General features: G+C 35.3%; 5 protein-coding genes across 9 annotated transcripts; 2 read left to right on the plus strand and 3 right to left on the minus strand.

Annotated features, from left to right (window-relative positions):
• Positions 1-424: 424 nt before the first annotated feature.
• LOC106360204 (ribonuclease 3) lies at positions 425-3147 on the minus strand. Its single transcript, XM_013799792.3, has 4 exons — positions 1978-3147; positions 1718-1873; positions 1425-1623; positions 425-1334 (listed from the first exon to the last, which is right to left on the minus strand). The coding sequence occupies exons 1-4, from the start codon at positions 2083-2085 to the stop codon at positions 1111-1113; spliced, it is 687 nt and encodes a 228-aa protein (XP_013655246.1). The 5' UTR covers positions 2086-3147; the 3' UTR covers positions 425-1110.
• Positions 3148-10381: 7234 nt separating this feature from the next.
• BNAC08G16060D lies at positions 10382-12648 on the minus strand. 5 transcript variants are annotated; one of them, XR_007327817.1, is made up of 10 exons: positions 12302-12648; positions 12102-12199; positions 11753-11860; positions 11546-11628; positions 11324-11457; positions 11164-11213; positions 10992-11091; positions 10814-10905; positions 10624-10730; positions 10382-10545 (listed from the first exon to the last, which is right to left on the minus strand). XR_007327817.1 is itself a non-coding variant. In XM_013801920.3 (10 exons), exons 1-10 carry the CDS (start codon positions 12644-12646, stop codon positions 10504-10506), a joined length of 1152 nt encoding a protein of 383 aa, XP_013657374.2. In that variant the 5' UTR covers positions 12647-12648; the 3' UTR covers positions 10382-10503. The 5 variants fall into 5 exon arrangements, 4 of the variants coding, with proteins under 4 accessions (XP_013657374.2, XP_013657376.1, XP_013657375.1 ...); XM_013801920.3 differs by having other exon boundaries at positions 10999-11091; XM_013801922.3 differs by having other exon boundaries at positions 10999-11091; positions 11753-11864.
• A 1203-nt stretch (positions 12649-13851) lies between these two features.
• On the plus strand, positions 13852-15110 carry LOC106359344 (protein PHYTOCHROME KINASE SUBSTRATE 2-like). The gene has a single exon (XM_022708675.2). The coding sequence runs from the start codon at positions 13883-13885 to the stop codon at positions 15014-15016; it is 1134 nt and encodes a 377-aa protein (XP_022564396.2). The 5' UTR covers positions 13852-13882; the 3' UTR covers positions 15017-15110.
• A 793-nt stretch (positions 15111-15903) lies between these two features.
• On the minus strand, positions 15904-17601 carry LOC106362103 (sphinganine C4-monooxygenase 2). The gene is made up of 2 exons (XM_013801924.3): positions 17051-17601; positions 15904-16593 (listed from the first exon to the last, which is right to left on the minus strand). The coding sequence occupies exons 1-2, from the start codon at positions 17288-17290 to the stop codon at positions 16033-16035; spliced, it is 801 nt and encodes a 266-aa protein (XP_013657378.1). The 5' UTR covers positions 17291-17601; the 3' UTR covers positions 15904-16032.
• Positions 17602-17782: 181 nt separating this feature from the next.
• LOC106362104 (60S ribosomal protein L10-1) lies at positions 17783-19039 on the plus strand. The gene is made up of 4 exons (XM_013801925.3): positions 17783-17925; positions 18059-18560; positions 18649-18730; positions 18825-19039. Exons 1-4 carry the CDS (start codon positions 17916-17918, stop codon positions 18891-18893), a joined length of 663 nt encoding a protein of 220 aa, XP_013657379.1. The 5' UTR covers positions 17783-17915; the 3' UTR covers positions 18894-19039.
• The last annotated feature ends 636 nt before the right edge of the window (positions 19040-19675 follow it).

Genomic DNA, 19675 nt, shown 5'->3' on the forward strand with positions numbered 1-19675 from the left:
ATACTCTTCTTAATTTCATCTCATAAATCATTATTAGTAAAGAGATTTTGGTTGTGATGCTTTCTTAGCAATCTTGTCGACAGTTGCATATGTGTTTCTTCCTACCCAAGATGACAGTGGGATGATCAAAACATGCGCAACGTAATTTTACTTCTGGAAGTAGTGCTTTCTTTTGCATGGCGTTGACGCACTTATTGCTTCCGTCGTTGCCACATTTTCCGGGTAATTGATCTGTAAACGAACACACGTTCACAGCTTCCGACCCTATTGTTTTTATATATACCAAACCCGCAAGAATATGTTAAATGGTGATGATATAAATTTAGGTAAGTAATTGATAATGTAACAAGATTAAAATTACCTTTCGTATGGTGTAGAATGAGGAACATCAGAACACAGGAAACCATTGACAAAGTGGAAGATCTCATGTTTAAAGAAATGTTAAAATGTTATAAACTGATAGTTTGTTTTACTCTCGTAAAAAAAAAAAAAATACTTCTTTTGTCAACACTTAACTAACACTTGCAACTAAATGTATTCAAGAAAAGATAAAAAAATGGCTTTTCAGATTAAATTTACTGGAAAAAGCAAAAGAAATTACAAATGAAAGGTGGAGCCAAGTCAACGAGATCGACAAGATAGCGATTTAATTTTACAAAAAAAATATAAATAGTGAAATAGCTAGTATGTAACTGTTCACAAAAGATATACAATGAAATAATCGAAGTTAGTATGGTTAAATTTTTTTCTTTTCTTTTCATTTTTTACATAACGTTGTTACTTCATCCACGATTGAATCATATTCTTTACCGGTTCTAGGGGTAGCTCTACTTTTCTGACGCCACTGAATGTTGTTCCTTAATTAGGAGTTAGGATGTAATAATGTTGAAGTTTGATGAAGCCTAGGCTGCATCAAAATATCACAGATATATATTTTAAATATACACATACTATTATACCAAAGTTTTTATTTTTGATAAAGTAACATAAAACACATTACATTTTAGAGTCCCCATGAATTTGGACTCTGGAAGGAGAAGATAAAATGATTAGAAAATATTCCAAAACATGAGATATAATTATGATCGCCACACTGAAAGAAAGATATAATTAAAACTTCGCAAACTGGAGTCGAGACGGACATCTTTCTCTAGGCAAAATCGGACATTTGATAAACTCAGTTCCTGATGTATCAACGCAGATATAAATTTGGTGAAGTTGGTCGTTACGTTCGGGATCTTTGTTGCATTCAATCCCTGGAGTAAACCCAATCTCATCTTTTATCGCCTTTCTGATCTTTTCAAGATCATAGAATCTATCATCTGGTTTGATTCCTGTAATTACCACACAAAATTAAAGTCACTGATTTTATGCATTTATGAATAATATAACACATTGATTATAGTTAGTGTAGAAATATATACCGGAGTTTGTGAGGGCTTGAAAGAGATTGGCTCTGTCTCTGAGTTTAAGAGAATTTTCGAAGTACTCATGTTGGTCCATTACTGACTCAGAACATGTACCGTGTTTTTCCCACTCGTGCTTCCAAAACTTGAACCCTTCGTTGCTCGGACACGCTAGTGTTGGCCACGTCTTTTTCAAACTGCTTACCAGGTCCGTTATCTATATACATTCATATAAAGTATACTAAATTTTAAAAAATCATTGTTAAGTAAACACAAAGGGGAATATTAGTTACGAAATTATGTCTGTGTACCTGAGATTTATCAAATTCACTGTCGGGATTGCAGTTTGATGGATATGAACCATCTTTGTAATTAGGCCAAAGACCATGGATGCCAAAATCTGCCGCAGGTTTCCCGGATGTTGGGTAGCAACAACTACGCTTTGTATCACAATAGGCTCCTGGCCACTGCATATTATACACAAACAATTACTATTGATCTGTTTTACAAAAATAAAGCTATAAATAATGGGAAAAATGATAGCTGAAGTGGGTTGGATCAGAGTAGAGACCTGAAGAACTAAGTAGAAGAAATCAAAGTCTTCTTGTTCTTGGGAATGCGAAATGAAAAGACCTTGAAACATCAAAACCTTGAGGATAAACCAACCCTTTGGTCCCATTTTTTTTGGTTCTCTTTGTTTCTGCAATGCATAATTAAGACATTTCGGCTTCAAATTTATAGTCAAACACAAATCTAATCTTCCTTGACACCATTTTATTAATTACTAGTTGTTATTGGTAGCCGGCCTTGGTGATTAGTTAATAAACACTCGTATGATCTTTGATATAATATGAAATTTATTACAATAATCAAAAACAATTGTTAGTCATCCCCATTGATTAATAAAGACTCGAAAGACATCTTTGATTCTATTTCCAAGGGATATCCATTTCTAATATTCTTAACCAACTAGAAAAATTGGGAAGGAATAATATACGTACACGCTACAACATGTGAACATGTAAACCAGGTTCAAACTAATCAGACATATATAGTCAACTCATGTACATACAAACATTTAATTATTGGCTAGTGAATGTTTTGTAAGAAAGGGTCAAAGACTCAAATGTAGTGATCATCGATTGTTAAGAATATACATTAGCATTCAACATGGTATACATTAACCTTTGATATTATCTCTTCATTTTATATTAACCTTTTAACAAATCACTACTATATAAAAGAAACTATTTTAAGAGCTTCTAAAGGGTGCTACATGAGCATAAATATTTCCCACCAATCATTTTGCCATATCACTACGGGCTGGATCTCAAACCAATTTGAAGTTCCGGCCCAACCTTAATTCTCCTACTACCTCCTTCCCGTAACCCTAATCCTCCACTCTACCAAAAAGCCATCGCTTTCCCAAGAAGGATGTATCGATCGTGATACATGGAAGCGGCTCCGACTCCCTCAGTTTTTCACCCTATATAAACTCCTACTCATATTCTCTGCTCAACGCAAAATCACATAAACCCATAAAAGCACATCCGGCGCTGGCTATCAAAGCAGTCAATCTCTTCATCTTCTTCTTTACTTTCTCTTCAAAGATATTTTCTGGTATGAGATAGTTGATATCATGTTTAATCCACTGACTGGAGGGATCGGATCGGATCGGATCGGATCGGAGTGAGTAGAATCAGAAATATGCATGCGTCTACGGCGTCAGTGTCTCAAGCTGGAGTTGGCTCTTCTTCTGTCATCTTGAGCGAGTCGATGTCTTGGTCGCTTCTATTGTAGCGACGGCGATCATTTCGATGGTGATTAGAGTCTGAAAAAACTGATGACATGTCTGAGGATGACGAAAATGAAGTAGACGGTAAAGCGGCCATTGTTTCAGAGGACACTTAGATCGTGAGGGTTCTTGCTCAAATATTGTCTATGATACAATATCTAACTTTTCAAGTTTGTGCGGGGATATTACATACATACCGATGGATCTTCAGTCAAATAATGTCTTAAAAGCAGCTACTCAAATAAGTCTCCAAGGTAAGCATTGTTTTATTTGCTAGAAGAAGAGTTGTCAGAATGTTGTGTCCTACACACTGAAACTTTAGAGTGTGTCTACTATGTTCTTTTACATCCCTTGGACTTAATAGTCTCATGTGTACAGTCAATTCAATCGGTGGTGAAGGATGTATGTATTAACCAAAAAAAGCTGTACTTGAACAGAACTGGAAGAAAGTTAAGATTTAAGAATATATTGTTTATTAATTGTCATGCACCCTCTTTATTTTTTGCAGTCTCTGAGACCAGAAGACACTACAAGAAAACAGGGGGATTCTGATGGCCGAAATCGTCGGAAATTCGTCGGAATCGGTCTATTCCGACGAATTTCCGACGAACCCGTCCGTCGGTATCGTTTCGTCGGAAAAAAAAAATTCGTCGGAATTTCTGACGAAATTCCGACGACTTTCTGACGAATACCGAGAAACGTCATTCTGACGAACTTCCGACGATATTACGATGCGGCTACACGAGACCAGAGTTCATCGGAAAACTACAATTCCGACGAACGTGGTTCCTCAGTTTATTCCGACGAACTTTGGGCGTCGGAATTTACCGACGGACATCGGTCGTCGGAATATACCGACGAACGTGGTTCGTCGGTATATTCCGACGGAAATGAGTTTGTCGGTAAATTCCGACGGATATATGTCCGTCGGTATATTCCGACGACCGTTGTCCGTCGGTATATACCCTTTTTTTTTACAAATTAATTTTGCATTTTTATATATTTTTTGATATTAATAAATTTAAAAAATTGGAAATTTAAAACTAATAATTTATAAAATTTAAATTCATAAAACCGAAATAGGAAAAAAACATTCATAAAGTTTAAAATTCATACAAACCGAAATAGAAAAAAAAAACATTCCGAAAGTTTTATAAAGCCGAAATAAACTAAGATGAACTCGAAGACATCAAACGATCTAGCTTCTGCATAATCTCGGTGTTGAACTTCTTCTGGGATGCCAACTCAGCAAGGATAGTGGCATTCTCCGAACGGATAGTGGCATTCTCCGAAAGGATAGTGGTGTTCTGCTCCTCCAATGCCCCAATCCGTTCATCTTTGTCATGTAGCTCCTCGAGAATCATGGGATCGGCATACGGAGCTTGCGAAGAAGATGCCGGATACGAAGAAGCACGACGGGCCAACCCAACTAAATGGCCTCCTTTCCTTTTAGGAACCGCCTACAAAAATATTTAAAGTAAGTAAATATGGACAAGTAAGTAATCGACATTATAAAAAAAATATATTAATAAAAAAATTACCTTTTCAACCATCTCATTTATTTGCAATAGAGACAGGTTGGTTGAAGCTCCTGTGGAGTCGCCGTCATCAGAGAGAGGCTGAGATTGAGAAACTATCTCAGCTTCCACCAAATCAACTACACCTCTGATCACGGGGTCCTGAATTTGACCCGTCGTCTTGTTAGTGTGAGCCACCTTAATGAGTTGGAGACGATCAACGGGATTACCGTCATTTGCTTCGATCTAAAAAAACCGCCATTATTAGCCAAAAAATATATAAAATATTTATTTAAAAAATATAAAGATAAATAATAATAAAAAACTTACAAGTTCATCCTCCTTAGTAGACATGGAGCAAGCGCCGAGGTTGTGCACATACATACCTTTCCCGCCACGATCGCTCTTCCGGTTCCTGGAGTTCCTAGAAGACGTCTCTGCAGTGTCTTCCCTCTCCCAATGAGCTATCAACTGCTCCCACCCCCCCCCCCCCCCCCCCCCGTTGATGAACCGTGGCTTCTTGTTCTTCTGCCAAACTGTCTTCCACGCGTTTATCTGCTTTGTGTAAGAGTCCATGGCCTTTTCGTTGAATTTCTTACGGACTGTTTCCGTAAGATCGGAGTGCCAGTTGAACTCTTGCTACAAAACAAACACAATTTAATAAGTAAATATATGTAAAAAATGTAAAAACTTAAAAAAATGAAGGGTTACTATACCGCAAACTGACGAAACCACAACTCTCGTTCGTCGGAAGGGATCACACTCCACTTTGGATATCCAAAACGGAGCATGGAGTACATCATCTGGTTGATGCTCCGGCTAATGCCATTTTTCGACTTGGTGAACCTTTAAAAAAATACAAGTTAGCAAGTTAATTAAAGCAAAAAATATAACGGTACAAATAAAAAAAAATACTAACCAAGTGCTATGGCCTCGTCGTGGGTTGAGTTGGAGAAACGGGAGATGCTCTCGACCTGGTTGTTGAACCAATAGATGAACCGGCATGACCCCCGGATCCTGTTGAGCAGCAGCGTGAGGGGCAGCGTGAGGGGCAGAGGGAGCTGGAGCGGGAATATATGCGGGAACCGAGTCATGAGACGATACCGATGCACGGGAACCGCTCACCGAACTACGTCGAAGACGGGCTGCGGGGCGGGCTTCATCCTCGGCCCTAAAAAAAAAAAATTAACCCATCAAACATATTTTCATTTATATATTTACAAAAGGTTTTATAAACGTTTTAAAAAAAACTATTAAACCTTTTATATATATATATATATATATATGTATACAAAATTATAAAAAATTATAAATATAGAAAAATGTTGTTAAAAATTTATAAATGAAGAAAAATGTTGTTAAATATTTATATTTTAAAAAAAAAATGTTGTTAAATATTTATTAGTGGAAACTTAAAAAAAATATAAAAAATTTAAAATTTTAAAATTTTTACTATACATGATTTACATATATATATATATGTATACTAAATTATAAAAATTTATAAATATAGAAAAATGTTGTTAAAATTTATAAATGAAGAAAAATGGTGTTAAATATTTATATTTTTTTCAAAAAAACGTTTTTAAAAATCAAAAAACGTTTTTAAAAATCAAAAAACGTTTTAAAAATCAAAAAACGTTTTTAAAAATCAAAAAACGTTTTTAAAAATAAAAAAAAAAACGTTTTAAAAAATCAAAAAACGTTTTTAAAAATAAAAAATGTTCCAAAAAAACTAAAACAACAATCCTAACTTATATATCCTAAACTATCCATTCAATCCTAAAATGTTCAATCAAACAACCTAAAATCCGAGATCAACTTCCAAAACCCTAAACAATTGAAAAAAAAAAGGTTTGGGATGATTCTTACATGATTTGCTGTTTGGGGAAGAGATAGGAGGGTGAGGAGAGGATTCGCCGGTGAAGAGAGGCCGGAATCGCCGGAGAGTCGCCGAAATCGCCGAAATCGCCGGAGAGTTTTGAGAGAGAGAGAGGCCGCGGAGATAACAAAGAAGAAAGGAGAAGGGTTTTTATTTCCGTGGATTCCGACGGACACGGGTTCGTCGGTATTCCGTCGGTATATTTAAAATATACCAAATGCCGATTCGCGAAAATTTTCAAGCGGTTTGGTTCTCCCGGGCTAATTGAAATTCCGACGGAACGTGTCCGTCAGTATTTTCCGACGGACACATTCCGTCGGTATATTCCGACGGAATTCCGACGACTTAGTGTTTAGGGTGTTCTTTTCAAGTTTCTAAATGCAAAATCCAAACCTTTGATAATATATATAGTATTTGCATAAAGATTTAACAATAAAAATGTTTTATAACACGATTTTACACAACAATATTTTTTGTAGTGTAAGCTTATATAAATATGATTGTATAAGTACATAATGTTAAGATGAGATGTTATGAAAACAATGATATGCATACATAAATATTTTAATGAGTTGTTATATTTGAACGGTTGCGATCTAATACTATACTAAACACTTATTATGTGTTATTTTCATAGTTTTGGCATCTAAATTTATAGATTTTTATGATTGAAACTTTATAGAAAAACATGTCGTCGGTATTTCGTCGGAAAATACCGACGACATTCCTGTAAATCGGAATGTCGTCGGAAATTCGTCGGTATTTTCCGACGGAATTCCGACGACTACAACGGTTACATTTTTTATCGGAATGTCGTCGAAAAGTCGTCGGAAAATTCCGACGAACCCTATTTCGTCGAAATTCCGTCGGAAATTGCCGACGGAATTCCGACGACTTAGTTTTTTTGGATTTGGTCGGAAATTTGTCAGTATTCCGTCACAAATATCCGACGACCTTGGTGTCCGTCGGAACCTCCGTCGGAATTCGGTGTGTTTTCTTGTAGTGAGAAACTTAGAGCGGAGCAGGGTATTGAAGCACATCCTCCTTCATTTTCTCAGTCTAACGTAAAGTATGTTGTTCCTTTGTGAATTCATTTCAAGTCTAATATTTAACTGCAGTATGAAAAAAAACAATATTAATGATATGTACCTAGGAATGTGAATCCTTCTATTCTTATATTCTTTGAAATCAAGAGCTTCAATGCTGGACAGATAACAGCAGAGTCATTTAGCTTGGTGCACAAACATGTTAGGTTTCTCCACTACTTGATATTTTCATGGTTATTTTGCATCTTTCGCTACATTTGTAGGAAATAGTTTTTTTTTGCAGGAAAATCATCAGTTTCAAAGAGGTAGGCAGATCCCTTTTTCCCAAATGCATGTTTGTAGTTGCATTACAAGTTAATTTAACTTTCGTGGGTTTCTGGTGAAAAATCATAGCACATTTTCCCCCACAGGTCTCTCACAATTTCACTTGGTATATGTCATCACTAAGCTTGGCATGTTATTTGTATACAATTTAGAGACTGCTTCTGTTAATCTACAGAAATCTGATAAGTCCACACCCAATTTTCTTAGACTTTTGAAGCTTTCTGAGTTGGAGGGTTTTATGCCAGTTGGACAAGTTCTTTTGGCTAAAAATCTACAGCAATACCTTTTATTAGTGGTCCAGTGTGCATAACTTTATTTTTCAGTTTTTCACAGTAGAACTATCTATTTCAATTTCGAAAATCTGATTTGTTTCCTTGGTTCAAATGAGTGGACTTGTTCTCTTGCTGAAATATTTATAGTTAACGAACAAAACCCGGTCTTAAATTTTCTGTTCTAGAAACTTTTTGCAAAACAATTTGTAGCTTTCGTTTCTATAATTGACGTGGTTTTTAATCTATCCAATTTTTTAAAATGGAGCAAGATTTTTCGTAGGTGTTTCTTTTTTGCTGCAGTGTATGTAACAAAATAGAAAGAGTTCTTTCCCCAAAGAAAATTAGAATTCAGCTCAAAAGTTGTAATGCATGTGCATCAGCAGAAGTGCTTCAAAGTTCAAATGTATCTCGCATGGAAACAACAGGTCTGTAAGACATTTTGACCTCAGGTGATGATGATGATAGGTGGTAGGTGGTTTCAGTGGCAATGATAATGAGGATAGGTGGCAGGTGGTGATGGTACAGTTGGTTTGTTTCTTGGTTGTCTCGATGAGAGACACAAAGAATGGCATGAAGCTTTTGATATACACAACTTTGCTACGTAATCTTTAAAAATTCTTATATCCAAATTATAATAAAAATATATGTTTTATACATGGATAATAACTTGATCATAAAATAAAAAAACATGATGTACAATAAAAAAAATAAGCAAACATAGAAAAAATATAACAGTAACAAACTTTTATGTTGTGTATCTAATTAAGATGTTTACTCTATTACATTGAGTCATTTATTTCTTCTTTCACAATATCTAAATCAAAAAAGAAGTATAATAAAAAATAATCAAAGTACCAATTTATTCAAAAGTAAATGTATAAGAGTACAAAAATCAATTATGATTTGTGTAAATTAAAAGTATATACATGACCGTATGCAGTTTTGGTGTGTATAATTATTTGATTGATGACATATTATTTGATTAATGACATATTATTTGATTGTTTTGGGCTGGAATATAAACCTAACATATTGTTATATTCCATTTAGTTATGTAACTATATGTGATTTACTATGTGGAAACAGAAACTGAGATATTTGATTAGATAGGAATTATATACTTTCATTCAATACTTCCGTCGCTGAAAAGATTAATTGATTTTTTTTAATTTACAGATTATTAATGGTTACTCTACATTTAATTTATTTGGTTAAAATACGTTTGGTTCACTCTAACTCTTTCGAAGCAAATTATTTGCGATAATAGGGTATGAAACTAAAGCAAAATTCTGCTAGAAATATAATATTTTATTAATTTATAACACTATTTATAAAAGTATTTTCAAATAGCATGAACAACATTCCCAACAAATAATTAATTATAAAAAAATTCAACAAATGCCAAAATAATTTACAAAACATAATTAGTAAAACACTAAAAATTAAAGAAAATTTCATTTTAAATCGAATATCTTATATAAATGGAAAAAATATATTACAAAACATCATTTGTTGTTACACAATATATACTAATTATTATTGATGATATTATTGAAACTTTACTTTAAAATATAATCATTTATAATTTTATCACATTACATTTGATTTTCAATTGATTTAGCTCGAAGATGAGTATTTTATTATCGTAAAAAATTAGTTATTGTAATAATATAAAAATCTGATATTCTTAGAAATAAAAAATATTAGTTATTCTTACTTTAGATTTTCTTCAACTATATCAAATAGCAATAGAAATAAAATAGAAAAAATAAAAGTCATTATGTTTTTCTTAGTTTTTCATTTAATAGTTTTGTATCTAACAAAAACAATTGAGCGGTCTTCTCAACTCAAACCAACCAAATTTAATAAAATTTACAGTTTTCGAATAAAAACATATTGTATTTATTATAAACTAAACTTTCAATATTTTATAAAATTAAAATATACTTTAGTAGAAAATTGTTTTAGTGTATTTTAGTATATAATAGTTATAGTGTAAATTTACCAAACCCCTAGTAGTACTAAAAACAAGCAACATCAATAATGGAGAGAAGATACGAGGAATTATAATACGCATCCACTACTAATCCCCCTGAAATGATACTGGACCTGGTCAATGGTCATAGTTAAACACCGTTATTAACTAAATTATAGTTTTAATGGTATAAAATGATACTGGTTCATATCATGTTTAAATGTAATACATCAACTTTTGAATTCTTTGGTACTAAGATGATCGATCACGTAATGAAGCATTATCATTAGCTTCCCTGCAATAGTTCTTTGATGTCATACCCTTGGACCTAAAAAAACAAACAAACATATGTTAAGAGCTGATCTGTCCTTTTAACATTATAGTGATCAATTAATGAGTTTTATACCTGAAGAAAAGTGAGAAGCAAAATAACTCCAGAGTTCCAGAGACCGTGTATGACCATTGGGGTAATGAGGTTGCGGGTTTGCGCATAAGTTAATCCCAAAACCGATCCTAAACCAGATGAAAAATAGAGACATATATATACATGTGTTTATAAACATGAGAAGATATGGTTTTCAGCTATGTGTTTATACCTAGTATAAACAACTGTGGGAATTCACCGGGTGTGAGGTGAGCAAGGGCAAACGCAGCTGAGCTTATGATGATCGCTAATGGTGTTGGGACCCTGAAATGTAGAACATAACATATATATATATATATATATGTAGTTAGCTTCTTTGTTCAAAGTAAATGAGAAAAGAAGACAACAACCTTTTACCATTTGGTAAGAGAAACCATAAAGAATCCGCGAAACACGGTCTCCTCAAGAAGTGGAGCAAGGATCCCAGTTATGCCCACTAAGCTTAAGGTGCTGCACCATCATTTTTGAACAAATTTGTAGCATTGGTGCACATAGCAGATTATATTTTCTTTGCGTAAATACCTTATGTTTGAGGTTCCAATTAATGGGAGAAGCTGCATCAAAGAGTCTACCTGAAAACATCATACTAGCTACATTACTATTTATCCATAAGACATTTCAGAAAGGGAAAAAGAAAAAAAAAAAAAATATATATATATATATAGCACTGGTCTCTCCTAACCTCCCTTTCAGGTGTCTCTGTACTGAATAAGGATAAAGCAACACCTGTTAACGCAATACCACCAACAGCACCAACCAGACCTATTCCACCCCACACGAGCCACCCCTTTTGCAAGTTGAAGGGTTGTTTCAAATCTGAAGAGTGAATTAAAAGATCAAAGGCCAAATAACAGAGCAAGAGAGTGCCGATTAAAAAAAAAAAAAAAGAGAAGGAGCAAATTACCATAGCGCAAAATGTCATCAGGAAGTGGCTCGAAGGTTTTGGCAACGGTGAATATGACAGCAAGTATCACTGCAGTTGTTATGCTGCAAAGTAGTTAAAGATTAAAAAAAATGGTAATATAGTAAGTTATATAAGTTGACGTTAAAAGAGTACAAGAGCTATGTAACTAGAATACACAAAAAGAGTAGTAGTTTGTTGGTAAGGTACCCTTGATCCAGGAATAAAATCTCAGCCTTTTGGTCCAAGCTCAGCTTCTCAACGTCGACTCCTAAATAGGGTAAGGCGGCCATCTCAGCTAACCCTGTCAAAACAAAACTGCCTGGGAACAAAATTAATCTCACTCCTTATAATTTATAAATGTTAAGAAATTGAGATGATGATAATCCGCTCATCAAGCCATCATATATAGTGAAGTCACTAAGTATTTAAACCAAAACGGAGGTACTTTATATCAATATGCTCAACCATCACATTTTATGCTTTTATTCTAATGCAGTTTCTTAATGTGTCATCAAACTTCAACCCTGATTTAATTGACCTAGAAAACAGAGAGTACCTTAATACACAAGCAAGCGAAGTTAACGAAGCTGTCTGCCATTCCCATGGCACTTCCCATCTCTCAAGTATCGCCCACTCCGAGCTACCTCCCTGCAGCTATTAAAGCAACCAACTTTTACAATATTTTCTTTAAAAATAAAAAATCGTAGAGCTTTTGCCGGAAGCCAGACAGGAAGTGTCAGAGACAGTGCTACCTACCTTTCCCTCTCCTCCAGATTCTTTCCCGGAGTTGAAAATGCTTGCGGATCTCCATTTCCTCCGTGTAACCGTAGATAACCGGCGGTTAGCAAATTTCGGAGAAAACCGGTTCAAACCGCCGCGGTTATAAGTCTTTGGCGGAATTAATCTCCGGGAATCGGAGATGCAGAGAAGAGACGAAGATTTAGATAAACACGAGATTATCTGCGAAACCATCTCAACTGTTTGGTCGAATAGTTTTGTTTTTGTTTCCGACCAAAGCAACCAGAGTATTAATATTATTGGAGCGAGGAAGAAGATAAGGTCCGAAAAAACGGGTCGGGTAAAACAAACCCGTATCGACATAGTTGCTGTAAAACGATGTCGTTTACACATGAGCTAAAGCCCATTTATATCAATAGAGGTCCAGAAAAATCACGTTTGCACGTTTCCCCGTATCCACGTTTCGGTCCAGAAAAATCACGCGGAAACGAAAGCGTATCCGTTTCCGTTTCCATGCGACCTAGGATATCACCCACTTATTTTTTTAGCCTTTAATTTTTTTTATAACAAAGACAAAAAAAGTTTATATTATAATAAACAATTGATGATAACCCGCGCACATGCACGGAGTGAGTTCTTATAATAATGTTTGTTTATGAAATGATTTTAACATTTTGCAACACTACAATCTTTATCGATTATAAAATGATGAATACAAGTGTTGGTCTCTTAAATGTATCATCGTTATTGAAGAGTTAACGTAATACATCTCATTTTAATTATTTTTAAGACTTCATATGCACAAAAAGAAATTAAGTTTTGCGGCTGACACAAATCACCAAAACTAAATAGGCAACATCAATTGTATAATGACGAAACGGGATTAGGTTTTCTGCTCTCGAGTTGTTTAATATTGACTCTCCATAAGTGATTTCATTTTCTACCTATATAGAATTGTGCTTTCGTTCTCGTCTTTGTTTCATTGATATAAGTTAAGTTTCATTTTTTAACTTTTTTTATGAATTCAGTGAATTACATAAGTGTCAATTAAAAAAATGAACATATGTAAAAATTAGTTTTACTCCATATATATATCTAAGAATCAAAATTTTGAAAAAAAAATCACTGGTAAACTATATTAATAGGTTAGTGTTCAAATCTAATATATCAAGCTATTATAAAATATAAGTGCAGACTCGAAATATAAATGTATGTTTATTATATATTCACCAGCTCGGTCTAAAAATCATCTAATTAGAACAACATCAAAAATTACTTATTTCACCAGTCCGGGTAATATCTAAATCTGAACGGAAAATATTTATATTCAAAATATTTATATTAATGATTCATATTGCTCAAAATTAGATAATATACATATAATTATGGACAAAATTATTTTCTACTCACTTAAAATACATATCAAGTTCTTGTTTCTTGCATTAACGAAAGTTGCATCTAAAATTTCAAAACAACAACTAAATTAGTATCTTTCTATTTTTAAAGTTTTATCTCCAAACCTATTAATAGTTTAATCTTTAAAAAAAATTTAAAAAACAGTTATGTTAAAATATATTTTAAATACAAAAAACTTAAACAATGATTAATTTATTTATTTTTTCTTCAAATTTAAATATCCGAACCCAATCCAAAATATCCAAACCCGAACATAAAATACCCGCTGAGAAGTACTTCAACGGAGATATGGTCACCGACCACAGTCCAAGACTTATGTGTCCTCTGCCAAATCAAGAAGCTTCAATCGATAGAATCTTTGTTGGTCAGAAGAAAAACTCGAAGAACTCCTCTGAAACTCCGAGTCTTCGGTCTGAATCCAGCTGGAATAGCCAGAGCTTGTTGCTTCAGAACAAATCTGAGAACAAGATGAAGAACCACAATAACAGCTCTGTCTGCAACAGTCACTTGCAGTCGCAGGAGAAGAATATTAGTAGCAATCACAAGTCGAATAACAAGAAGAGTTTTCTCGCGAATCTTGGCTGCAGATGCGTTTGTTCTAACTGGAGTTCAGTGGATGTCGTGGAAGAGAAGACAAGAACCTCTGGTCTGAAGAAGATTAAGACGCAATTGAGTCTAAGCTCAGAGATGAAGCTTCATCAGCAACAACAAGAAGCAATATTAGAGCAGAGGAAGTCTCTAGAAATATTTGGATCTCCTCTCATTGAGAAGAGAATCATTTCAAAGCATCTTCCATGGGATCACTCGATCTCTGCCAAAACAGAGGAAGATGGGAGTGCGAGCGATTTGAGCTCAGACCTCTTTGAGATCGAAAGTCTAACAGGGAACGCAAAACCATTTCTTGCAAGGCAAGAAAGCAGCGAACCAGAGTCACCGGATTGTTATGCGCCAAGTGAAGTAAGCATAGCGTGGAGTGTAGTAACGGAAAGTGTGGCGGATTACTCTGTTGTGTCTGAATGTGCTACAAGTCCTGTCGACAACCGGTCTTTCCAGGCTACTCGAATCCCTAAAATCGCCAAATCAAACCAAGAAACGGGGTCTCAGAGACGGAAACCTAGCAGTGGTGGTTTATTGTTGGGCTGCAAGAGTCATAAATCTGTCAGAGTTTCAGGTGATTCGTACACAAGCTTGAACAGAACACCGAGTTATGTTCCAAGGTTCCCTTTAGAAGCTAATCCATCAAGTATTGAAACACGGAGGAAGGTAAGCAGTAGTTCCGTTTCTCGCACGCAACCCCCTTTCATGTATATTCAGTGAAACATAAGCTCCTTTGGCTTTGCATGTAATGTCTATTGAGTGTAAAAAATGATCTGCTTTGCTAATTACTACTTTTTTTTTTTTTTGCTAATTACTACTTATCTGAATATAGAAGTTTTATTGACCACAAATGAGTCGAGATGATATGTGATCTTCTGAGGATTTTAGGAACTGCACCATGTGATGAACTTTGTTTCTAATCTACAATTATAAAAAAGACATAACCAAAGATTGCAAATCCATGTGACCTATGAAGAGGTGTAACTATAACCTTTTGTTGACTCAGGAGACATGTTATAATGCAGAACAAAGACTAGCCACTAAACACAATGCGTCCACCTCATTTTCAGCAGCTTATCTCAAGACTAGAAATATTTAACGGTATAATGAGAGCCCGTACGAGTTGCCTAAAAGTGCCAATAATGAGGAAAAAGCCAATCCAGAATGTTCTGGTCCAGAACTCATCTCAAGACCATGTGGTTGAAAATGAGATGAAGTAGAAGTGGACAAGATAGCTTAATTGTATCATTGATGTGATATGTTTCTTTGACCAGTTCTTGTGGAATGTTAGCTTTTGCGTAAAAGATTTGATTGTAATACAGCTTAAAGTTCAAATTCAAGATTCAGACCTCACCAGCTTGATCTGAAACAAACTTTTGATCTTACAAAAACCAATACAGTGAATCAAATAAGGTACTTAAATGGCATATAATTTCAGAAACATAGATGAAACCATATTTATCAAGACAACATCAACCTTGTTCTAAAGTAACAATAGATCTTGAAGATAAGCATTGTATCCTTTTCATTCAAAGGTCCACTATTTCAATAATTGAGCAATCACTTCACTGGTCTATTACAAAATGAATTCACAGCTAGCTTCCACAGAAACAAACAACCGTAGATTGAAAACGAGAGCTTGCAATTGTATGTACACAGAGGTTACAGTGGTTCTCTAGCGATCAAATAGTCAAGTAACATAGAAGTGATAAGAAGCTCCAAAAGAAGAAAAAAAGTTACTCATCTTTAGATACTTTGATCGGCCGTGTTTCAAATCCACCAGAGGCTCTCTTCTCAAGCGAATAAGGCAAGTAAGTACCGAGAATCCTATCCCACATGACAAAGAAGGGCTGCGAGAAATTGTACTTGCTCCCATATAGCTGATGGTGAACATCATGGTAAGCAGAGTTATTACTGAAGAAGACGTGAAACGGATTCCCCGGAAGCCAAAGTCCACAGTGATCATCAACCGTCTTGATGGTAGCGAAGGAGAAGAAAAATATAGCCGTTCTCGGGGACATACCGGAGAATAGGAAAGACAAAGCGCCACCGATGGTGTCCAGAAGAAGACCTTCTAATGGATGGTTGTATAAAGCTCCGTATGAATAGGGGACGATGAGGCGATGGTGCTGAGAGTGGATGTGCTTGTATAAGAACTTGTTGAGGTGCATGTAGCGGTGGATGAAGTATTGCCACGTGTCGATTACGAGCATGGCGATGATGAATTGCCTGGCGAGGAGGAGAAGGGAGAAGTGCTGCGTCGTAGAAGCAGCATCTGCATCATCACTTCCTGTAATCTAAACAAAAAAAAAAAAAAGAAAAAACAAATCAGGTAAAAACAGGAAAAGAAAGCTTCATGATGCTAAGATATAAGCTTCAAGCAAATAACATGAGAACTATAAACCTCAAAGAGTTTCTTCCACTACGGAGAGAAACACCACAAGGTCATGACTCAGAACACACGAATAGTATAAACCTTTGCACATGTGAATGATGAACATATATGGTAGCTACTTGGACAAAAAAGATGTTGACAAACTAATAACTATCCAAAGCAGCAAGAAACAAGAGATCAGAGTTTTGATTCATCAGACAAATCTTTATGTTGCATCCTAAAATAAACTACAATTCTCGATTCAGCAGCTTGAGAACAAAACAAAGGTGCTTCCTTTCAATACACACGAGCTCTCGAAACATAGATCCTTCCAAATCCAATTAAAGTCAAGAACTTTGAAAATGTAAAGAGAGAGAGACCTTGAAGAGAATGACGGAGATGATGGCTTGTAGAGTCTGTTGAAGAAGAACGCCCTTGACGACGGCGGATTTGGTGACGAGATTCTTCTCGTCCTCGTCTACCTTCGAATGCAATCTATATCTTTCCATAGATCCTAAGTAAATGTACATCCCTGAATAAATCCAATATACCATAATCGGCACGAACGTGCCCAGAAACTCATCCGAAATCGCGAAACCCATCATCATCATCATCATCATCTCTATTCTCTATATATGTTCCTCAAACACCGGGTGAAGAAAATCGCATCACTCTTCGATAATTACCCTCTCTTCAAGAGATAAACTACGCGGAGAGATTAGAGAATCTTCTTCGTCGTCGCTCGGTGTTTTTTTTTTTTTTACCTCTTCCTCTCTTTCTTCGACGAGGAGAAGAAGAGAAGAAGAAGAAGATCTATAATATGAACTTTCTAATTTTCGATATTTAGGTGGGACCCGACTATTCTGAAATTTCCACGTGGCTTAAAAGGAATGGTCAGGGAGCAAAGGCGCCAACTGGTTTTTGATTTTAATGTATACAGTTTTTTGTTGATAAAAATAATGTCATGAAAATGGTAAAAGATATGATTAGTCCAAAGAGAACAAACACATGCCAAAGGACGTGTGTAGAGGAGTCATTGGTTGGCTAATAATATAATTAAGAAAAAGGTTTAACCAATGGAAGTTATATGGGCCGTAACAAATCTCTTTTATAATTTATACGGGCTTTTTCTCAAGCCCAATCTTTTAGTTAACCTAGCAAATACCCGCATGTATAAATTAAAAGTCATTTTCCGTTGAGCAGCCGCGTTTTCAGCCCAAGGAGGGAAAGGAGAGACGTCACGCCATGGGAAGAAGTAAGTTTCTCTATCTCTCTCTCGTTTCTTCAGACACCAGTTGATTGTTTATGTCCTGTAGTAACGTTCTTTAATGGTAATAGATTCATTGATCTCGAGCTATGTTAGCTGATTAATACCTGATTCGTTATAGGACCGGCTAGGTGTTACCGTCAGATCAAGGGCAAACCATACCCGAAATCCCGCTACTGCCGCGGTGTCCCCGATCCCAAGATCAGGATCTACGACGTCGGCATGAAGAAGAAAGGCGTCGACGAGTTCCCTTTCTGCGTCCACCTCGTCTCCTGGGAGAAGGAGAACGTCTCGAGCGAAGCACTCGAAGCCGCGCGTATCGCTTGCAACAAGTACATGGTGAAATCCGCGGGAAAAGATGCTTTCCATCTGAGGATTAGGGTTCACCCGTTCCATGTTTTGAGGATCAACAAGATGCTTTCCTGCGCTGGTGCTGATAGGCTTCAGACCGGTATGAGAGGCGCTTTCGGAAAGGCTTTGGGGACTTGTGCTAGGGTTGCGATTGGGCAGGTGCTTTTGTCTGTGAGGTGTAAGGATGCTCATGGTCACCATGCTCAGGAGGCTCTGAGGAGGGCTAAGTTTAAGTTCCCTGGTCGTCAGAAGATTATTGTCAGCAGGAAATGGTATTTTTTTTATCATTTCACATTTTTTTTTTTTTTTGAGGATTAAATCCTTTTTCACGAACTTATAATGTTTGTTGCTTTTGTTTAGGGGTTTCACTAAGTTTAACAGAGCAGACTTTACGAAGCTGAGGCAAGAGAAGCGTGTTGTTCCTGATGGTGTTAATGCCAAGGTATCTCATTTAGTATTATCACAACTTTGGTTCTTGGGTTATTGTGACGTCTTTTGTTTGTTGAGTTTTGACAATGTCTTGGTTCATTTTGCAGTTCTTCTCATGCCATGGACCTTTGGCTAACCGTCAGCCTGGAACTGCATTTTTGCCGGCCACCTATTGAAGTTTCAGAGCTGAATTATATTAGTCTAAAACTTTTTTTATCCTTGAAAGTATTGTCTTACAGTTTTATACATTCAGTATTCTGAATCTTTTTGAAATGACATTGGTCCTTTATATGTTGGCCAGTAAACCTGCTTTTGCAAGTTTTGTCGTTGGCTTCTTACTGCGAAACCTTTGACTATAACTTTTTACATGACAAGTGAAATCAAACAATTTGAAAACTAAAATTGTCAAATAAGCTGAAACGTCTGTTGCGTAACAGTTGTATTTAAATCCAAAATATCATTCTTTACATTTTGGTGAATTTTTCACTATTTACGTGATAGATTGTAGATAATAATATGAATCACAAATGTAGTTAATTAAGAAAAGATTAATATCAGCAAAAGGTATCGGGCAATTCTCCTGAATAGTTTTTTTTTTAAATTTTTGTCACGAAGATAATTCTCAAAAAAAAAGAAAATAACCAAAATAGTGTTTTTTATTTTGAAATTTTTAATTTTTAATTTTTATTTTTTTAAATTTGAAACCATATCTCAAAACTCAACTCTTTTAACTCTAAATCATACGTCTAGATTAGTTAACCATAGGGTAAAAATATATTACCTTTTAGTAAAATTTATTTTGGTCATTTTTTATGGTTATTTTTGTGATAAAAATTTAAAATGGGTAGAATTTCTCAAAGGTATTTGTAGATATAAAATAAAATTTCAACTAATTGTGAATATTAATTGTTTACTTGTTTGCTTGCGGTGGACTGGGAAATAATCTTAAACTATATTA

This window comes from Brassica napus, chromosome C8, assembly GCF_020379485.1.
Source record: "Brassica napus cultivar Da-Ae chromosome C8, Da-Ae, whole genome shotgun sequence".
Taxonomy (NCBI): domain Eukaryota; kingdom Viridiplantae; phylum Streptophyta; class Magnoliopsida; order Brassicales; family Brassicaceae; genus Brassica; species Brassica napus.

Coding starts and splice junctions, on each gene's coding strand:
- BNAC08G16060D (XM_013801920.3), bottom strand. CDS start 12,646: ATGTCGATACGGGTTTGTTTTACCCGACCCGTTTTTTCGGACCTTATC. Junction 11,458..11,545: donor TGATGACATTTTGCGCTATG/GTAATTTGCTCC, acceptor TTCACTCTTCAG/ATTTGAAACAACCCTTCAAC. Junction 11,092..11,163: donor ATTGGAACCTCAAACATAAG/GTATTTACGCAA, acceptor ATGATGGTGCAG/CACCTTAAGCTTAGTGGGCA.
- LOC106359344 (XM_022708675.2), top strand. CDS start 13,883: ATGATTAATTTATTTATTTTTTCTTCAAATTTAAATATCCGAACCCAA.
- LOC106360204 (XM_013799792.3), bottom strand. CDS start 2,085: ATGGGACCAAAGGGTTGGTTTATCCTCAAGGTTTTGATGTTTCAAGGT. Junction 1,874..1,977: donor TCTTCTACTTAGTTCTTCAG/GTCTCTACTCTG, acceptor TATAATATGCAG/TGGCCAGGAGCCTATTGTGA. Junction 1,335..1,424: donor TCAAGCCCTCACAAACTCCG/GTATATATTTCT, acceptor TGGTAATTACAG/GAATCAAACCAGATGATAGA.
- LOC106362103 (XM_013801924.3), bottom strand. CDS start 17,290: ATGATGATGATGATGATGATGGGTTTCGCGATTTCGGATGAGTTTCTG. Junction 16,594..17,050: donor TCTCCGTCATTCTCTTCAAG/GTCTCTCTCTCT, acceptor TTTTTTGTTTAG/ATTACAGGAAGTGATGATGC.
- LOC106362104 (XM_013801925.3), top strand. Junction 18,561..18,648: donor ATTATTGTCAGCAGGAAATG/GTATTTTTTTTA, acceptor GCTTTTGTTTAG/GGGTTTCACTAAGTTTAACA. Junction 18,731..18,824: donor CTGATGGTGTTAATGCCAAG/GTATCTCATTTA, acceptor TTCATTTTGCAG/TTCTTCTCATGCCATGGACC.